The following is a 19,765-nucleotide window of genomic DNA, read 5'->3' as shown; positions in this document are numbered from 1 at the left end:
CTGTCCTGTCACTCCATCCTTTATAGACAGTCTCTCTCTTCACATTCCTTGTTGGCTCCTTCAGGTCCTGGAAGGCCACAATTAGGTCACCCCAAAGCTGCTCCAGGCTGAGCAGTCCCAGCTGTCCCAGCCTTTCCTCATAGCTGAGTCCTCCATCCCTGTAATCAACTCGGTGACCTCCTCTGGGCTGGCTCCAGCAGGTCCATGTCCTTCCTGTTCTGGGGGAAGATACATTGGAACAAATGCATTGTGATACATTAGAAACAAAACAAATTCTCTGGAAAAGCTTCTGTGGGGTGAGTTGAAATACCTCCTGCTGCTGGGTGTGTGGTTGCACTGAAAAGCTTTAGCCGTGGCTGTATTAATTTAGATGCCTTGCAGTGTAAAACACAAAGAGAATAGTTAATGGTCTGTTGCTTGTGAACTTTCTGACTGCGGTATTGACTGAGGACTCAAAGCAGTAAAACTTCCTGACTGGATCCACTTTAGCTGGGATGGAAATGATTCTGCCTTCCTCCAGTTTGGTTACCCATAACCAACTTGCCACTTAAAGACATGGAAAGTAGTATTTCTGTTAAAAATTAGGAATATGGAAAGGCAGACTTGCTGTTGGTATTTGGGCTAAAAATGAACTGCTCATGCTGGAGGACAAGCAGAGATAAATCCCTTGTTCTTGCACAGAACATCTTGTGTAGATGAAGAGGGGGAAGAAAGTTGAGCTAATAACTAGAAGTATTTTCTTTCTTTGGGGCAGTGATGATTGAGACTCAACATTGTTTTTAAAATGTTTCAGTTACAGTATTATTTTGGAAAAGGCTTATTCTTTTAGGGGGCTAATTTTTTAATCTGCGTCCAGCACCAAAGAAAACAGAAAAGTTTGAGAAACTTTATCACCAAGGATTTGGTATGTAATTTAGTCTGCACCGTCACAAATGGTCAACAAAACTGCAGTTGTTTTATTAAAAAAAAATAAGAAACAAAACCAGCCAACTCCCACCTTTCTTTTGCCTTGGTGTTCTTTCTTTAAGGAATTTTATTTCAAATAGTTGTGTGAGTGTGAAAGTAGTAGTTACAAATCAGAAAAACGGGGTGTTGCACTTAGATTATGTTATTTGTCAAAAGTTTCCATTGAGGTTTGAGGAGAGACTCGAGCTCTAACTGCTTTTGCAGCTCCTGGTGCAAGTCTTGGCAGTGCTGAAGCAGCTGTGAAAATAGGATTGACTCAGTTTTAATTAAAAATCCATGAAATAAAAGGTAATCTTAGAAGGCTTTTAGGTGCTGGAATACAACCTGCCCCTCCCATACTGAAATAATGTGTAATCATGCTTGTAGCAATGATGTGTTGTTGTTATGATCTGTTTGCCTCTTGGGAATATCCCATATTTTTATTTTCCCTGAAAGAACTCAGTATGACTCTATTTTCAGATGTACTCTTTGAACAGTGTTAAGAATAAATACTACCACATTTGAGAATATTGGAGTTTTTCTACAATAATTATCCTGGAACCAACTGTGAGTGAACTACTGAATGGTATGGAACTGACTGGGTTGAGTTTTGTGCTATTTGCTTTCCACAGGAGATCCCTGTACTGTTTCCTCTCAGCTGGAGTTAGAAGAGGCCTTTAGGTTGTATGAACTAAACAAGGATTCAGAGCTTCTGATCCATGGTAGGTGAAATTTACTGAAATTTACTGCTGCTCATGTTTGTACCTGTGAATGAGTGGAATTCTTACCTTCCATTCCTGTGCCTTTCACACCCTTCTCCCCTCAGGCCTGTGGCCATCCTGTCAAGGGATGCTGATGACCATTCACTGGTTTTAGCTCTTCTTTTTTTTAATTAAGGGAGAAAAAAATATTTTGCTGTTAGTTTATTCAGGAAATCCAGCCTCTGTTTCTTCATTCAGCCTTCCGATACTTACTGGCAGTGAATGGTAGAAGTGATAAAGTACAATTTACTATTTATTTATTAGAGTTATACATCATCCTGAAGTTGATTATGAATAAGTGCTTTACAGCAGCATCTCTGTTAGGGAAAAAAAGTTAATGAGCTCAATTTGTGATGGCAGATTAATGAAAAGTTCAACTTTTCCAAAATTAAGTACTTCAGTTTTAAACTTAATAATATCATGCCCCTGTTTAATATGTAGTTGCTCAATTTTTGTTGTTCCGGGTTATATGCCTATTTTGGCAGCTTCTCCAGAATATTTTTTCTAGCTATTTGTAACTTTTTATCTGTAGAAGGTCGATCTTGGTTTATCAGAAATGAGAGCAGAAAAGTCATCATTATGAAGTGTTGGTGTGTTACACTACAGAGTATCAACAGGCTCCTTTTCTTAAAAAGATAGCAAATATCTAGTTTATCATCAGCCCATTTGAAGAATAAAGACAGTTTTCCAGCTTCCCACAGAGAGTTTTAAAAAGAGGAAGAATATAATCCATTTGTAGATAGATTTCACTGCTTCTGTGTGGATCAAATTTTTCTTCTGCCCTTTCTCCATTAATTTTTGTGTTTGATAAGCTTCTGATTAAACTGGCACCAGGGCTGTCTGTCCACATTTATACTTCTCTCTGATGATTACTGAAGCCAAATAAATTGTAGAAGATGGGTAGTGCTAGTGAAGCTAAATAAATTGTGGGGAAAAAAATACTTACATATTAAGCAATAATAAACTGTAACTGTTAGGACACTGTCATAGAATACATTGATAGTATTTGGAAATCTTGACTAACTGTGAAGATTGGCCACATGAGAAACCAAAATTACATCTTCTAGTTACTGTCTTTAAGAAATATCTTCATTTATTCTGCTTTTTGAGTGTATTTCTCATGTATGTCCCTGCTGTGACCAGCAAAAGGGTTTTGTAGTGGTTTGCGGCTCACCCGTTCTTAAAGAAGGTTTTGTTGAAGTGCAGTCAGTTTTATTCTCTTGATGGTTGAATGCCTTTCAGGAGTGTTGTATTTAACCCAAAGATTTCTTTTCTGTCTGAAATGAAAGCTAATCAGAAGTTGATCAGAAGTTAATGTCTTTCTTGCAGTGTTTCCTTGTGTCCCAGAGCGGCCTGGCATGCCTTGTCCAGGAGAAGATAGTAAGTAGACATTTCAGCTAAGAAATACAGAATATCAGTTCAGATTTCCTGTTTTAGCAGATTTTGATGTACTTTGGTTTGCATCCTGCACTTATGAATATTAATAATGCAAATCTGTAAAAACTAAATATTTAAAAGGAATAGGAAATCTTGCTAAACTTAATGTTTTTCACTTCTGAATCATTGTTAATAAGCATTTCACATTCCTGTTAACTATCCATGTCACTCTGCTTTCCTTGCTTTTGCCTCTTCATTCATGACAGTTTTTTATCCTATTCCTGTCTTTTGGGGATTTGCCAGATTGCTGGCTGACAACTGTAATCAATGATAATGACTTGTCATGTCACTATTTACAAATCTGTGGTTCATTCATTTGAAATTGATGTTCAGGTGCTATCAGGAGGATTTTCCAAACAACTCTAGTGTGTTAACTGTTCTAGACACTAAAGAGGTTATTTCCCCCCAGTCTTAAAGTTTTATAAAAAAAGGGTGTGTCTGTTATGCACACAAGCATCTGTCAGCTTGGTGTCCAAATCTCTGACCAATCCAATCTAAATGTGCATGCTTAAAAGTTAACTTGGGCAGAATGGGTAATGCTGGTTATCTGAAAAATGAGGCTGCAGACTAAATCAGAAAGATATTTGCAGCTCAGTGTAGTTTTTCATATCTCAGTTTTCAGTTTTGGTTTCTGACATGCCTCAAGTAATGAAAAATAAAGTAATAGTTAAAAAAAAAAAAATTATTAGTGGCAGCTGTGGATTTAAAACACTGGAGGATTTGTCAAGCAATCTTATAAATCAGGACATGCTCCCAATTCATCTCCCTTCCTCCTTTCCCTTCCCCACAGCTTCTCCCCAAGTTGAGCTGAGATATGTGTATTCTTTGCACACAAGTGCTTGTATTGTTTGGACAATTTACCTTCTTTTGACTCACTGTTCCTTTTAACTTCAGAAAAATCACAATTAACTTTGAGTTGATTAGGATATTTTACTTCAAATGTTTCCAAATCTTAGGGAAAAAAAAAAAAGGAAAAAGATACTTGGAGCATTCCTCTGTTTCTGCAAGGAGCAGGAGTGAAACTTTACTCTGCGAGTTACTGTGCACAGAAACCTCCAGGAGAAGATGCTGTAGCTCTGTGTTTGTATTTGTCTGGATATAATCCTGTGTTTTTCCTCTTAGAGTCCATTTATCGCCGAGGCGCCCGCCGGTGGCGAAAGCTCTATTGTGCAAATGGTCACACTTTCCAAGCCAAACGATTTAACAGGGTGAGAGTCTTGTTGGGTACTTAAAGCCATGATACAGGGATGTCTTATTTTCATAATGGTGATGCCACTGCCTTGAAAAGTTATCAGGTAGTTTTATTCTCATTTTTGTTGTTTGTCTATACACTTCTGGTAATCCTGTATCTTTAGGAAACTTAAGCAGTATTAAATCATCAGGCACTTGAAATAGAAAAAATTGAAACAAATTACTTGCAGTTCACTTTACATATACTCTGAAAACATAATGTCAAAGCTCCTGTGTTCCCTTAAAATCTTCCCAGAGGGCAAACTGGAATGTATTAGATGGCTAAAAGTAGATATTCAGTTTTTCAGCTTCTGGGAGTAAAATAGTCTGAACTTGCTACAGACTTTTCTTTCATGACTTTTAAAGGAGAAAGCTGAGGTATTTCTCCAGGCAGCCTGTTTCTGGTGCCATGTAATCAACTGAAAATAACAAACCATTCCAAATGTTTTCAGGAAGCAAGGGTCAAATATAATTAGCTAAGGACCAAGAAGGCTCTGCTGTGTTTAAAAGCATCAACAGCTAAAACCAAACCCAAAATATTTGAGTAAGTCAGGTCCCTTGACAGCTTCAGTAATCTTTCCTTCTTCTCTAAGCTTAGTGTATTGTGTGCTTAATGCTTGAGATCGTCTCCACTAAACTTCATCTTGAGCATCCTCATGTCTAACTTCAGCTTTTTTGTTGTTGTTTTTTGACCTCATCTGGGTTAAAGGCTGTCAAGGCACCACAGTTAAATCAGTTAAATCTACTCTTGCCTCCATAGGCACCCTGTTCCCATGGATCTTTGGAGTTGTTTTGTGAATGTCCTTCAGCAAGTGGTGACCTTCCCATTTGCATTCTGGTTGTTTAAGGTGTTGAAGCTTCTGCTCTCCTGCCTTCCTCTGTAAGGATTCACCTACAGAGAAAAGACGAGATGAGCTTGGTTAATGCATGTGTGGCTGGACAGTTTTATTCTTCAGTTTTGCTCTTTTAATGAGTTTTGTTGGTTTCTGGTTGCAGAGAGCTCACTGTGCCATCTGCACTGACCGGATATGGGGCCTGGGGCGCCAGGGCTACAAGTGCATCAACTGCAAACTCCTCGTTCACAAGAAGTGTCACAAACTTGTCAACATTGAATGTGGCCGACACACACTACAGCCAGTAAGTAAAACTGACCTGATAAATTGTCTCAAAAAGGCAGCAACCAACCAATAATCAAACAAATAACCCCATCCCCTCATTTTATACTGTTGGTTTTTAAACTGCAGCCTGCAAATAATCACAGTAGTTGAAATATAATTTTTATGGTTATGATGACTTTTGAAAGAAAATTTGGGGTTCACCGAGCAAAATTGCAACTTCTAGCAAGACAGGAGCCTAATCTGCAAGTCTGACATTATTTCCCTTGTCACATATAAGGGACATTTATCCCATCCTTCACAAGGATGTTGCATAGCATGTATATATGTACACACTCTTTTGCATCTTCAAAATGGATAGGTGGACTAAAATCTCTAAATATATGATAGATTATTGGACTATTTCCCATTTACAGCAAAAGAATATGAAGAGCAGAAATTTTGACTTTTCTCCCAAGAAATTCAATCATCTTCAATTCTTAAGTTCTCCTGGTTTAATAAAGCAGACAGCTTTAAGTCTATATCTTGGGAATTCTTTTGACTAATATATATACTGCTGAAGGACTTGAGTTTTTCTGTCTCACTTCTCATATGCTGTATTTGTTTCTCTTTTGTCACTTCTGCAGCTTCTGGAAACATATCATGACTTCTAGAAAAGAGGGAAAATGAAGAATGCAGTTGTTTATTTCATTGTGTATGTTTTAGTAACTATGTTGACTAATCAAGTTAAAAAGTAGCTAGATTATATTCCTCAGGGCTCATTAATTTCATTTATTGATTCTATAATAATGTGTCTGACACTTGGACAGTCTATTACAAAAATCCTGTTTATGTTTGCAGGAACCAATAATGCCTATGGATCCATCATCAGTGCATTCAGATAATGTAGAAACAGGTAAGATCAACAATGTTTTTCTTTAAATTACTGTAAGTTGCTGAAAAGTAAACTTAGAAGTAAATTATTTTTAAAACCCTTCTTTACTTTTTAATAGAATAAGAAAAGACAACTTCTTAATGCTAAGAGGGATATAAATATAAAAATTCCAGTTTTCCACATCTTACCAGTTTCAAAAACTTGACTAAACAAAGAAGAATTTATGCTGTCAGTTACATTTAGTGAGTACTTAAAATGCCATGATCAGGCAAAAAAACTCAAAACCAAACATGATTATTCTTGTGGCAATCAGAGTGATGGTCCTAATGCCAACCCATCCATTTTGAATACTTGCAATAGAAGCATTTAAACTGTATTTCTCTGGCTAATGGAAGCATTTAAACTGTTTCTCTGACTGTGGGAATTTTAAGGCAGAAGAAAATCTTGCTGTGTTTCATCAGTCTAATACATTTTTCTTGCACCTCCAGTGATCCCATACAATCCCTCGAGTCATGAGAGCCTGGACCATGTTGGTGAAGAAAAAGAGGTAAGAAATCTTATCCAAGCTAACTCTGTACATAGAATCACAGAATATCTGAAGTTGGAAGGAACCCATGAGGATCTTCAGAGATCTTAAAGCCTGTGTGTCTCAATTTCAAGAAATTAGTAGTTTAATTTGCCACAAACTCAGAGAATTAGCACAGAGGGCACATTTGGGTTGTTTCTGAGATATGTGCATGTGTGGCTTGTGTGCTGCTTTATTTTGAAATAAAATAAGGTTGAGTTGAGATGTGCTTTGATTGAGAAAGTGTTCTAAATTTTCCCAGTTTGGTTTGTTTCTTATCTGCCAAGACTCCTTTGCCTCCTTTGTTTCCCAGCACATTCCTTTCCAGGACAGTACAGTCTTAAGATAACAAGTGTTAATTGAATTACTTGTTTATTTTAATTTTGAAATGTTGTTTGAAATGCTGACTTTTGCAGTTGCTGACACTGGCAAGGCTGCTTCCTCATTTCAATGCATCTTTATCCACAGGCAATGAGCATTAGGGAAAGTGGCAAAGCTTCCTCCAGTCTGGGCCTGCAGGATTTTGATTTGCTGCGGGTCATTGGAAGGGGCAGCTATGCCAAAGTGCTGCTGGTGCGGCTGAAGAAAACCGAGCGCATTTATGCCATGAAGGTGGTGAAGAAAGAGCTCGTCAACGATGATGAGGTGGGCAAGGTGTTCTCAGTCAATTGGGCAACTCTTCCAGACAGCTCCAGTGACCCCCAGGAGGTGGGAGCCAGCTCTGGGCTGCAGCACTCAGTGAGAATTCTACATGTGGCCTCTTGTACTGCTCTGTAGGAGGTTCACAAGGCAGGTAGCCAGGTGGAGTCTGGTTTTCATATGTTCAAGTCTGGGTTTTTGTCACAAAGAAGTCTCACCATGTCATTTTACTTGCTTGTTAAATCAGACCCCCATCTCAGCAATTTTTGCACAGTGATTAGTGAAAACATGTCAGAAACTGCACTATTAAACTGCTAAAAAGTTCTTGTTACTGAGAATTTCCCTCGAGTTTCTTTAGACTACTCTGAAAACATTGGAGTGACTGTGGCTTGCTGTCCAAGAGCTTCTGCATTTATTTCTCAGTCTACCATTGATTCCTTCTGCATATCTTGGTACTACTTTACATTTTCCTGCACCAGTTTATCTTTTATAGACCAGTGTGTTTTCATTCCCAAGGTGCTTACACAGTGAGGCCAAGAGTAGAGGACATCCAGGAAATAAAAAGTATGCTATCAGCTATTGCTTCACGTTTCAGAACTGTAGAATATTTAATTTCTTGCAAGTAAAACAAGGACAGCAGAGCCCTTGAATGTCTTTGTGCTAATTGTCATTAGTACTTGACGTAAGAAGTGCAACAATCCTTTTCTGAATGTCACTTTTCTTCAAAAAATAGGATATTGATTGGGTTCAGACAGAGAAACACGTCTTTGAACAGGCCTCAAATCATCCCTTTCTGGTCGGACTGCACTCTTGCTTCCAGACAGAAAGCAGGTAAAGGTCATAAATTAATAATAAATTAGTCTTATTAAAAACATTTAATCCTATCGGGCACCTCAAAGGCCTAAATTTACAGCATGAAGTGTTAGGTAGCAAAGTCAATGTCTTGTAAATCTTTGTAGTATTTTGAGATCCAAGTGCCATGTGCATCTCAGGTTTCAGATGGGGAAAATGTAAAGTACTGGTAGATGTGGTGGGAAGGATTCTGGACAGGAAGAGAAGTGCAGCTAGTAGGAAAAAAGAGATTGAGAATATGTGATGGAAGAGAATGTAGAATGGAAGGGAAAAAAGCCTTGAGGAGATGAAAATCAAAAGTACGAAAACCAAGGAATAATTGTCTCAAACTTGCCTGGATTCTTTGAAGACCAATCTGTGAGCAAGACTCAAAAAATAGACTGTTAGTTTTCAAAAGGAAAACCAAGTAATAGAGATGAAAATTATTATTTTTCTATTCTGTACAGTAATAGAAACTGATGTGGCTCCATACAGTCACATGTGTAGTAATGACAGGCAGTACCTGTAATGGATGAGGAATATACAGTCACATGTGTAGTAATGACAGGCATTACAGTACCTGTAATGGATGAGGAATACGGGAACATTACATTCCTTTAGCAATGAAGGAATTATCTAGAGAAACTTTGTATACTTGATTTCTGAATTTGGGAATTTATTCAAAGGAGGGGAAAATGGTAAAACCAGCTGTGGTGCCAGAGATGGGAGGAGTGGAATGGACATTGTTCTATAGCAGACCTGTAACATCTCCCACCTCTTTCAGCTGTGCACACAATCATTGGTAACAATCCTGTGTGTTCCAGGTTATTCTTTGTTATAGAGTATGTCAATGGAGGAGATCTGATGTTCCATATGCAGAGGCAGAGGAAGCTGCCAGAGGAACATGCCAGGTGTGTCTCATTCTAGATTTCTTGCATCAAAACAGTGGTTTTCTGACACAGTGCAGCAGTGCAGAGATTATAAGGGATGAGCCAGCAAATCCTCTCCAGATGTTAAGGATTTAAGAAATGTGAAACTGCATCCTCCTTTTGCTGCTGCAAGCCACCGTGTTTTTGTTTCAAGAAGGAAATGTAGTAGGAAGCATTTAGATGCTGTTTGCATTGGCATTATTCTGTATTACTTCAGTCTGCTATTTTTTTCTAGAAGAACAGTTTTGTGGGGTTTTTTTTTTTCATATCTAACGATATCAATGTGTTTCTTGTACAACAACCACTACCAGCTGTCCAGGCAAATGCTGAGTTCTTGGTGCATATGCTTAATCTCAGATGGTGAGATAAAAGGGATGATTGCAGGAGACATTAATATTAACTAAAGACAACTTTTGAAGTGCATAGAAACATTTGCATGATTATAAACAATTTGCCACTTCTCTGTGTGGCAAATTGAGATTATGTATAGAAAATATACCAAGACTGTGTTATTGTGGTTTTGGGTCCTGATTACTTAATCAGTATTTCTTTCTACACTAGGTTTTATTCTGCTGAAATCAGTCTAGCACTGAACTATTTACATGAGCGAGGGATAATCTACAGGGATTTAAAACTGGATAATGTGCTCCTAGATTCTGAAGGGCATATTAAACTCACAGATTATGGCATGTGCAAGGTAAGATCTAGTTTCTTGCTAACCAGAAAAATCAACAATTAAGAAATTGTTATAAATTAAAAGATGTGGAGACTTTAAAAAGTGAAATGTCAAGCTCTCTCTTTGTACACAGTGCACACAGGCTGTATATTCATTTCACTTCCATGTGTGGAGAAAAGGCAAATGCCAGAGTGCACAGGCTACACTTACATAAAGCTCCTGGATCAACTCGTCTGGGAGGGGTTGGCTGAAATAGTCAGGATAAGGTGATTTCAAAAGAGGTTCAAATTATCAGTCACTTGCTCCTGTTTGGATTGTGTGGCACTGCCCATTTCCCCTGGGAAAATTTTTGTCACTACAAAGACACTGGAGCACAGCTTTGACTTTGCCATGGAATTGCCATAATGCTGGTTATTCAAGACTTAATTAATTCAAAATTAAGCTCTTAGCAGAGGAGTGGGGGATCTTCAGTTAACTGTATTTTCTCCCCATCTTTTCCTAAAGGAGGGTCTGAGGCCTGGTGACACAACCAGCACATTCTGTGGGACTCCAAACTATATTGCACCTGAAATTCTCCGGGGAGAGGATTACGGTAAATGGAATTTCTTGTTGCTACTTTCTGACTTTCACCTTATCTCTTCTTATTGGAGTTGTTTAGGCAGTAGAAAGTAGAAATCTCCATTAGACACATGATCAGTCTTGATTCCACATCCTGTCTGAAAAAGTAAATAAAACCTTCAAAGGAAGAGCAGAAAACATCACACAAAGCAAACAAGATACTCTGCATTACACATTTTAAATTCTTTTGTACAGTCTTGAAGAATATCTTGAGTCTTCCAAATTTATTATTGTTTATAACCATTTTAGATACTACAAATTATATACTTGCAGTCTGGAAGTGTGTTTGGTTTTGGAGATTTACATTTGGCGGCAATGATAGATTAGATACAAATTCATTGCAAAAAGGCCTAGATAGTAGATGTCCCTTTACTTTTTTTTTTTTTAAATCTACCATCGTATTTCAATCAAATATTTCTTTCATGCTGGCTTCAGATACTCCTGCTTATCACAAGCTTTCTAGGCCAGCCAGAGTGTATCAGCCCCAGCCTGGCTACCGGGATTTCCTTTAGCAGTGAATAGTAGGGGAGATATGCTTTGCCCCATGAATGACTGACTTGCTGCTATTAAGACTCACACAGTTCCTCCTTTGCCTTATCTCTCAGCATGGATAATGCACTGTTAGTTAGTAATGACTAGGCTTAAATATTATCTAAACCTTGGTTAAGGGCTTAACACCAACCTTTAACCTCTTTGCATATCCTCTGCAGAGCATCTCCTCCTGTTGTCTACGACGTAATGATCGACGTAATGTCTGCTGCAGTCCTTATCTCCTTTATTCAGCTAATTGGAAAGACTGGCAATACTTACATTTTTAACTTATTCTTCTCTGGTTTTAGCTCCAGAGGTGTTGGTATTTTTGTTGTGCAATATCTCCAGTGGTGTTTTCTCTCTTGAATTCCAGGCTTCAGCGTGGACTGGTGGGCCCTTGGTGTGCTGATGTTTGAGATGATGGCGGGCCGGTCGCCGTTCGACATCGTCGGGAGTTCTGACAACCCTGATCAGAACACAGAGGATTATCTCTTCCAAGGTAAGTACCATCAGTGTTCCTACACTTCAGTGCTTTGCTTCTGCTTAGCCTTTAAACTAACTTCAAAGATGCAAAGGCTGATGGAATCTTGTTTTCTTGCAGTAATTTTGGAAAAACAGATCCGAATTCCGCGATCCCTCTCTGTGAAAGCAGCAGGTGTTCTAAAGAGTTTCCTTAACAAGGTAAGAGCTGATGTACTTTATCTGCCATAGACAGAAACAGGGTAGAAAAAGTGAGAGCCTAAAGCAGAATTTCAATGGGGCTGGGGGCCTTCTTCTAGATCCTTCTCTTAAAATCTGAAGCTCCTGGTTCTCAGACTGGAATTATGAGTAAATGCCAAAGTGAAAGGCATAGAAATGCTCCAAGTGATTTTTTTAACCTGGAGAATTGAACAAATTTACCAGATTTAGTTTGGTTCTGAGAGAAGCAGCTTAGCAAATCATTTGGACAGTTTCTGATGACTTCCTGGAAGGAGATGCAGAGGCAGGACGTGCTCACTTCTCGCTGGGGGCTCTCTAGCCTGAGAGCCAGAAGGTGCACGTGTGGTAGTGGATGATGAGTCCAAGCACTTGCTGGCTTTTAGGGAGTGCTATGTGGGTGGGAAGAAAGAGATACAGGAGAAACCAGATTTGGATAAATTATTCTAAGGAAGTCACACCATTCACTGCACACTGTTACAGCTCCCTGGTAGTGTGTGCATATTTGTACCTGGAGATGGAATTGTCTTGTTAAAATAAGCTTCTTTCCACAGTATTTACCAGGAGCTGCAGTTACTACCCCAGTGTGATCTCCTGGCATAATCTGTTCAGGGAGGAGCAAGGGAAGGTGGGGGGAAAGAATGAAATTCATTAGTAATCTAACCAAGTCTGCTCTAAAACCTATGGAATGTTTAACAGGTCTGAATGAAAATGAAGAAAATCAACATAGTCATTTATAAAAAATTCATTTAAGGGCTTCCATATATTCCTCCCTATTTCAAAGGGTAAATTTGAGCAGTTTCCAAAATAAATAATGCTAATTTAGTTCTTCAGCATTCCTTGTAACTCTGGTGTTTCATTTCTCATAGGATTTGTAACATTGGCATTTTGTTCATGTGTAGGCTGTGGCATTCATTTAGAAATACTTTCTCCTTGCACAGGATCCAAAGGAACGCTTGGGCTGCCATCCTCAGACAGGGTTTGCAGATATCCAGGGCCATCCCTTCTTCCGCAACGTTGACTGGGATCTGGTATGTGAATGCCCCTGCCTTGGCTGAGGATCTTTGCATACAGTGACAAAGTTGTTTTGAGCCTAAGAGAGGACCTTAAGCTCAAAAACATTAAGCTCTTAATTTACATTGTACCAAAATTACAATACACAATCTTTTTTCCCTTTTACACACAGTAAATGCAGTAGATTATTAGAATGATTGTAGAAAGTACAAAAAATGAACTTAATAGTAATTTCCAGTCTTGTTTAAAAATAATTCAATAGGTTGTAATTCATTCTCAGTGTGACTAAGTGCATTTATTCTTAGATGGAGCAAAAGCAAGTGGTGCCTCCATTTAAACCAAATATATCTGGAGAATTTGGTCTGGATAACTTTGATTCCCAATTCACCAATGAACCTGTGCAGCTCACTCCAGATGATGAGTAAGTAATGTGGAATTTAAGAAGTTCAGAGAAGAGAAGGAACTTTTTTTAAAACTTGTTTGGGTGTTTTATATTGATAGTAATCAGGTGAGATTATCCTGGCTGAAAAGCCTTGATAAAGTGCTTGATTTTGGTAGTGGATTTGTGGTTCCTTACTCTTGAGAGGCCCTGATTTGGGAAGGGGAGGGAAGGACCTTTCTAGTTTGATTGAGCCGCTCCTGTTCACATTTTAGGAATTTTACAGGGTTTTATATAACATTCACATAGTATGTAAACATAAACAGTGTATATTAAATGTTACCTATATAATACAACTTCCTTCCTCATCCCTTTCTAAATGCAGACTGTACAAATTATATTTAGAAAAGTTGCTGATGCAGGTGCAGTATCTGTCACATCCTAATGTTTTCAGGTCCTTACAAAACTGACTGTTTAGGGCAAGTTTTGAAACTGCAAACCTTGCAGACTGCTTTGTGAGTTAGTGAGTGAAGCCCAGTCACTGCTTTTGAGGGGTTTTGTATTTTGGTACCATTATTGGGGTTAAAAGAACCCAGTGGTAACTGTAAAGGTAGAGAGGGACAAAAGAGGGAAAGGAAATTTTCTCAATTTAAAGGAAATTTTCTCAGTTTAAATTTTAAGTCAAACTGTCCGTTAATGTTATTTTTTTAATTTCGCTCAACTAATGATTGTTTTTTAATCCTAATAGTGATATTGTGAAGAAGATTGACCAGTCTGAATTTGAAGGCTTTGAATACATAAATCCTCTTTTGATGTCAGCTGAGGAATGTGTCTGAATTCTCCATTTCTGAACTGTGCCAATTGTTACTCCATTTGTTTCTGCATGGATAAACATCTCTCCATTTGGATGCACTTGCATAAAATGAGTAACTCAATATCCTGCCCTTGCCACCACCTAGTGTGAATTTTCTTTTTGTATTGATTATTGTCCAGGACAGTCGTTATACTGAACCTTCAGCTGCCAGATTTAAAATGTTAGAACTTTCTAACAATTTTGCCAAATTTGAATTTTAATACAGGAGTTGGTCTCTGGGGCTCCTGACTGAACAAAGGGTCTGACTGTATAGTTTGCCAGTACAGTGTTCTGAGCAAGGAAAGGTTTTCAGTGCTTAATGAAAACAAATTGTATCAGGTGATGTAGTAAATTATCCTTCAAGGATTTCAGATTTTTCAGCAAGATGAGTAAGAACTTACCACTTCAGTAGTTCCAAATCTCTTCTCTCTGAACATCTGATTTTCCTGTTCTAGATGTAGAAATTAGAGCTTTATTTGTGCCCTTCAGACTGAAATGACAGCAAGGAGAGCAGATATTTACACTGAATAGGTCAAGACTGGCTGCTTTTGTGGGGAATATTGATCCTACCCTGAAGGAGACTATTAACTCCATATCAGAATTGGTAGACTTTGCTCCAGCACTCACACTAGGAATTGTACACTGATACAGAGAGTGCCTTCCTAGCCTGGCCCTTCCAGCAAGGGTTGGACACGGCATCAAGTGTCAGTTTAATGAAAGAATTCAGTTAACTCTTCGAGAAGTTAAAATCTGTACAGAGTAATTCAGCAGTAATGGGCAGCTAATACTGAACCTCATCCTATTTATTGCTTTTATACTTGCTGTCTTAACTGCATCAGAAGTGCACACGGTACAGCCACAGCCTGGAAAAGGGCATTGGTTCCTTTTGTATCTTACTGCCACACTGCTGAGAATGAGTTCCACTTTGCCAGTGGAAAAAGCATATCTAGAATAAAATAGGTGCTGTCCATAATGACTCCCTTAACTTCTGCCCTTAGAGATGGTGATCTGTTCTCACAATCAAACCTGAAATGTTTGGCAGGCTCAAGGAAAGCAATTGAAAGAATGGGTGGAACTAAGACTTAAGAGGTGTGTTTCTTACATTTCATGTTAGTAAGCAGTGTAATATACAGCACAGATAATTCTTATTTTTAATGCTAAAGCAATAGTTATGAATGTGTTGGGCTGAAGAAATGCCAAATGTACCATTTTTTTATTATTATTTTGGGGAAAAGGGATTAAGAGACACTGAGGGAAGGAATCTGTGTTCTGTAAGAGAAGATAAGCGTCACTGAAAGCAGATCTGAGAATCTGTAAGCACAAGTTGGCAAACATTATCTGAAGCTTTTAGTAGACTTTTGCTTGGCCAGTGTCTTTCTGTGAAAATCCTTGTATGGCAACACTAATTTCATAGCACAAGTTTTCTGATGTATGTCTGTTCACTTCCATGTCAGCTGCAAGCAGAGAGATTGCACAAATCCACACTGGTGTCATGGTATGAGATTTAGTTCATGTTTTTCTTTGCAATGTGAATAGGAAACTCTTTAGTATTGGACTGAGTTTCCAAAACTGAGAAGTGATTTGAGGGGCTTCAGTTTCAGGGAAGCGTTGAACCTCCTCGCTGCTAAAAATCAGGTTTCCTTAAATTCAAGTTGCATCTTTTCAAATGTAAAATATCAGAGTGAACCTTCCTTTAAAGGGGTCAAGTGAACTGCTCTACATGCAGTTTGAAAATGGTGATTGTTTAGCCTCTGACTCCTGTACCCGCATGATCAGTTTAGACATCAGGGCATAACTGATATTAAACCTGGGAATCATTTAAGGCAAACATGAAAAGCCTTGTCTCTACAGTGGCATAATTTCCTACAAGGTATTAAGGGAAATGGCTTCATGTGAAGAAGGACATTTCTGCCATTCACCACAGAAAGTAAAGCAAAAGTTAACTTTTTTTTAAATGCCACAGAAAAAAAACCTTTTCTATTTACATATCTAACCATTAAGAACATTGCAAAGTGACAACTATCTTAAATTACAGTAAATCCATTTTTACACTTTAATTTTCTCCAAAGTGCCATGATATTAACTGTTATTTTTCATTGTTAAGCATACAGCAACTATCATAAATATTCAGAAGGGACAATGGGTGTAAACATTCCAGTGCAGTAGGTTTGGTTTTTTGGAGAACGTGTCTGCATCAGAAGCATGATGTATTTATGTGGAGTAACCTCTTTTTTGTACACGAGTTGGATTCCTATGGGTGCTCTGCTAGTTAATATTGTCACTACTATTTTCCTGTTTCATGTGGAATATGGTCTTGAACGTTGTTGTGTAATCATTCCCTTTATTTGTGCACACTTTTTACTTTAAATAAAACATTTATATTAGACCTCTATGTGTTAAAATATCAGAGAAATAATGTGAAATGCTGGTCTTTTCTTGGGATCATCATCTGACCCTTTTAAACTATCCATATCCCATGGGAGCCTTGTTCTAATCTTTTCATTTCTTGTAGAAAATTGCACTGGGAAGAGCCACAGCAACCTAAGAAATGCCTTTCTCACCCTGCATTTACCAAACATGTCTGAGAATTCAGGTTCTGCTCCAGCATCATTCCCTAGCCTCATGCTTATCTTGTCCTTTGGAAAAATACCATCTTTGTAGGTTCTGTCTTTCCTTCCAACACCAGTGATGAGACAAAAGCAGCGAGGCATCAGTCCTTTGCACAGAGACAGAAGTCTTAAAGGAAAATACAAAATGCTACTTCAGCCTGCTCATCCAAGGGCTCTTTCAGCTGGAACTCGTACAACGTCATCTCAGCTGCCAGAGCTGGGATTTGGAGTTCAGAGCAACGCTCTCGTCTGCTGCACTTACTTCTGCATGATTTATTTCTTTGTTTCGTCAACTCGTCCCCTGCATTCTCAGATTTCTGACACAGAGGGTGACGGCACTTAGCTCATACCCTGCCACAGATGCAGTGGTTTAATTTCTGTATTTCAGTATCTTTTAAAAGAGATTTTGTCTTGCCTGTTAGCGCGGCTGTGCGTCGGCAGTCCTGGCGAGTGCTGCAGATGGCTGCATATCTTACATGCTTAACCTCCCCCCACGCACGCTCCCTGTTTCTGTTCAGTTGGGTGCCCAGCTGCTCCTGCCTCAGTCTGAGCAATTGTTTATGCTGAGGCACTCTATGGAGGAAGCTAATAGCTTGGATAATCTATACATACACTTGGTAAGTGCTAAGCAGGCGTCCTCACTTCAGCATGGATGGTGTAAGGCGTTGAAGCAACAGAGGTATGTGCAACTGACCACAGAATAATGATGTTTTCCTGGAAAGAGAAGGTAGGCATTGGAGCCCCTCTGAGAAAAAAACAGATTTTACCATATCTTGCATTTTTTCACAGAGAGATCCCCCATGGGTTTATTTTAATTTTTTTTCTGCTTATAATAAAGGAATCTGGACTGAATACTTGAAAGGTGGACTCTTACCATTTAATCACCAATAACTGAAGGCAGAGCAGCATCTATATCCCAGGTCTGTGCAGCTTTTGTGGGAGGTGGCTTTTTTAGGCATAAATGGAACCCAGGAATCTCTTGTGTCCACATTTGACTTCTAAGAATGAGTAAAGTGTCTGGGCTTATCTCCTCTTACACCAGAGGAATAGTTCGAGTCCTTCAGGAGCTGAAGTGTTTTGTGCACTGTACCCACTGTAACTTGTCCTGCAGGCTGTGGCGTCTGCCAAAATCTATCAACTTTTTGTGCTTAAAACACAATCTGTAATAGAATATCTATTTTACAAGAGTGAAACCTCCTATGACAGATTAATTAGCTAAAAGTCTGAACCGTTACAACTTACTATTTAACATGACTTCCAAAGTGATTTTTTTTCTTTAAAAAGCACAATATAATCTCATCAGAGAAAAAATGCACATCTTTGTTCACAGTTAAATTGTGCTCTCCAGGGCATAGTTCATAGTTAAATTGTGTATCTTCAGGGACTGTGTATCAGGGAAGTTTGTGAGCTTCCCCAGAGCCTCGGCACTTCTTGAAAATTCAGACACTGTATTAATCAAAGCAAGATTCCTCCTGTGCTATTAGTGCACTTTATTACCTCTTGCAAAGGTCTGTAACTCAGGTTTTAGTTGTGCAGTGTCTTCAGAACTGCTTTTCACAGTCCACAGTAGAAATTGTAGGCAGAGCTAACACCTTTTTTTAGACAATTCCCTACCTACAAACTTTGTCTTCCATTGCCTGATTATTGTAGCTCTATAGCAACACTATCATTACAGCACAATAGTTACCAAGATCTGTAACCTGAAATGGAACATTTCTGCTGCAGAACCTGAAAAAAAAAACCCAACAAATTAAACAATGCCACTGAATCCTAAGCTTCCATGACATCATGAGGTCTAATAAAAGATGGAATATCTGTCTACATATGTTGCCTTCCTCACAGACATTGATCAGTCCAGCTCCAATGTTAGACGTTACATTTTCTTCAGTAAATTTGAAAGGGATTATGACATACTGCATTTCACTGAGTGGTATTTGAAGAGACTTTTTTTTTTTAATCAGGTCATAAGGTCCAAGAGGGTGAAGCAGACAGGAATGTCTATAATGTCTAAACGATTCCCTCATAGGTTCATATCTTTCCCAATCAGCTCCAAAAGCTGGTGGATTCAGAAATCTTGTTTAATTCTGCCATATTGTTGTGGCTTTTAAGCAGCCCTTATATCTGATTAATAAATAAGTAGTGGGTGTTAGCATTCTTTGCAAAAATGTTTCCTTTTCTATGAACCCTGGTGGTTCGGGTTGGAAGAGGCCTTAAAGATCACTCAGATCTAAAGAAATTGTAGATATTGTTGCAGATGGTGCAGCTGATGTGGCGAGTTAAGAGGTGACTCGTGAAGCAGCTTTGCAGTGATGCTCAAGGGCCTCTCCACCAGCGAGCCAGCCCGGAGGAAACCTGAGCATATCAAAGGTGCGAAGTCAAGGATTAAAGAGCACCAAGCGCCTCTCTAGCAGCTCAGCAGCGAGGCAGGTTCTGTGGCTGTGCCATAATCCTCCTGGGACGGCTTTAGGGCAGCGCTGGCCGGTGCTAAGCGGTGCCTGGTGGTTGTACAACTGCCCCGTTTTCATGTGCTGTGCTTTTGTGCTCGCATCAAAATATGTAACTGTGTGGGATGAAAGGAAACGACAAATTGGATTGTGCCGTAATCCCAGCTGAAGTGCTGTCTGTAAACTGAAAAGCTTTGGGCTTCTTGCTGGCAGAAGAAACTTGTAATACATGAACGAGTTGTACAGCGACTAAGCTGTCCCTGAAGAGCATCTTCCCCGCCTCTCCGCGGTTTGATCATTTCGCTTCCCAAAACATCTCCAGCGCTTCAGCATCTCCTGCGAGCCCGTGGCTGGAGGGAGCGGTCTGTGACTGCTTCGGGGACAGGCACCCTCACACTGACCCACATCTCCCTGTCCCCAGCAGTGGGTGCCAGACCACAACCCAGCCTCGTGGGGACAGTCACTGTGAGACCCTTGCCGAGGGACGCTCTTTGAGGGACAGTCACTCAAGGACTCTCACTGAGGGACCTTCTTTGAGGGACAGTCAGTGAGGGACCCTCTTTGCGGAAGCCTCGCTGCGGGACAGTCGCTGCGGGACAGTCACGGAGAGCCCCTCGCT

General features: G+C 39.3%; 1 protein-coding gene across 1 annotated transcript in view; it reads left to right on the top strand.

Moving 5' to 3' along the window:
- The window catches only part of PRKCI (protein kinase C iota), a 26,579-nt gene extending 10,077 nt beyond the window's left edge, over nucleotides 1-16,502 (top strand). Inside the window, exons 3-18 of the mRNA XM_031055380.1 lie at nucleotides 1,578-1,667; nucleotides 3,036-3,086; nucleotides 4,266-4,351; nucleotides 5,370-5,510; nucleotides 6,329-6,383; nucleotides 6,851-6,909; nucleotides 7,396-7,572; nucleotides 8,300-8,397; nucleotides 9,222-9,308; nucleotides 9,888-10,023; nucleotides 10,507-10,594; nucleotides 11,525-11,650; nucleotides 11,753-11,832; nucleotides 12,789-12,878; nucleotides 13,167-13,282; nucleotides 13,989-16,502. Of these exons, the coding sequence (XP_030911240.1) occupies nucleotides 1,578-1,667; nucleotides 3,036-3,086; nucleotides 4,266-4,351; nucleotides 5,370-5,510; nucleotides 6,329-6,383; nucleotides 6,851-6,909; nucleotides 7,396-7,572; nucleotides 8,300-8,397; nucleotides 9,222-9,308; nucleotides 9,888-10,023; nucleotides 10,507-10,594; nucleotides 11,525-11,650; nucleotides 11,753-11,832; nucleotides 12,789-12,878; nucleotides 13,167-13,282; nucleotides 13,989-14,076 (1,568 nt within the window). The 3' untranslated portion in view covers nucleotides 14,077-16,502. The remainder of the gene's footprint in view (nucleotides 1-1,577; nucleotides 1,668-3,035; nucleotides 3,087-4,265; nucleotides 4,352-5,369; nucleotides 5,511-6,328; nucleotides 6,384-6,850; nucleotides 6,910-7,395; nucleotides 7,573-8,299; nucleotides 8,398-9,221; nucleotides 9,309-9,887; nucleotides 10,024-10,506; nucleotides 10,595-11,524; nucleotides 11,651-11,752; nucleotides 11,833-12,788; nucleotides 12,879-13,166; nucleotides 13,283-13,988) is intronic.
- The last annotated feature ends 3,263 nt before the right edge of the window (nucleotides 16,503-19,765 follow it).

Source organism: Geospiza fortis, unplaced genomic scaffold, assembly GCF_000277835.1.
Source record: "Geospiza fortis unplaced genomic scaffold, GeoFor_1.0 scaffold172, whole genome shotgun sequence".
Classification (NCBI taxonomy): Eukaryota; Metazoa; Chordata; class Aves; order Passeriformes; family Thraupidae; genus Geospiza; species Geospiza fortis.
This window is presented reverse-complemented; position numbering and strand designations above follow the sequence as displayed.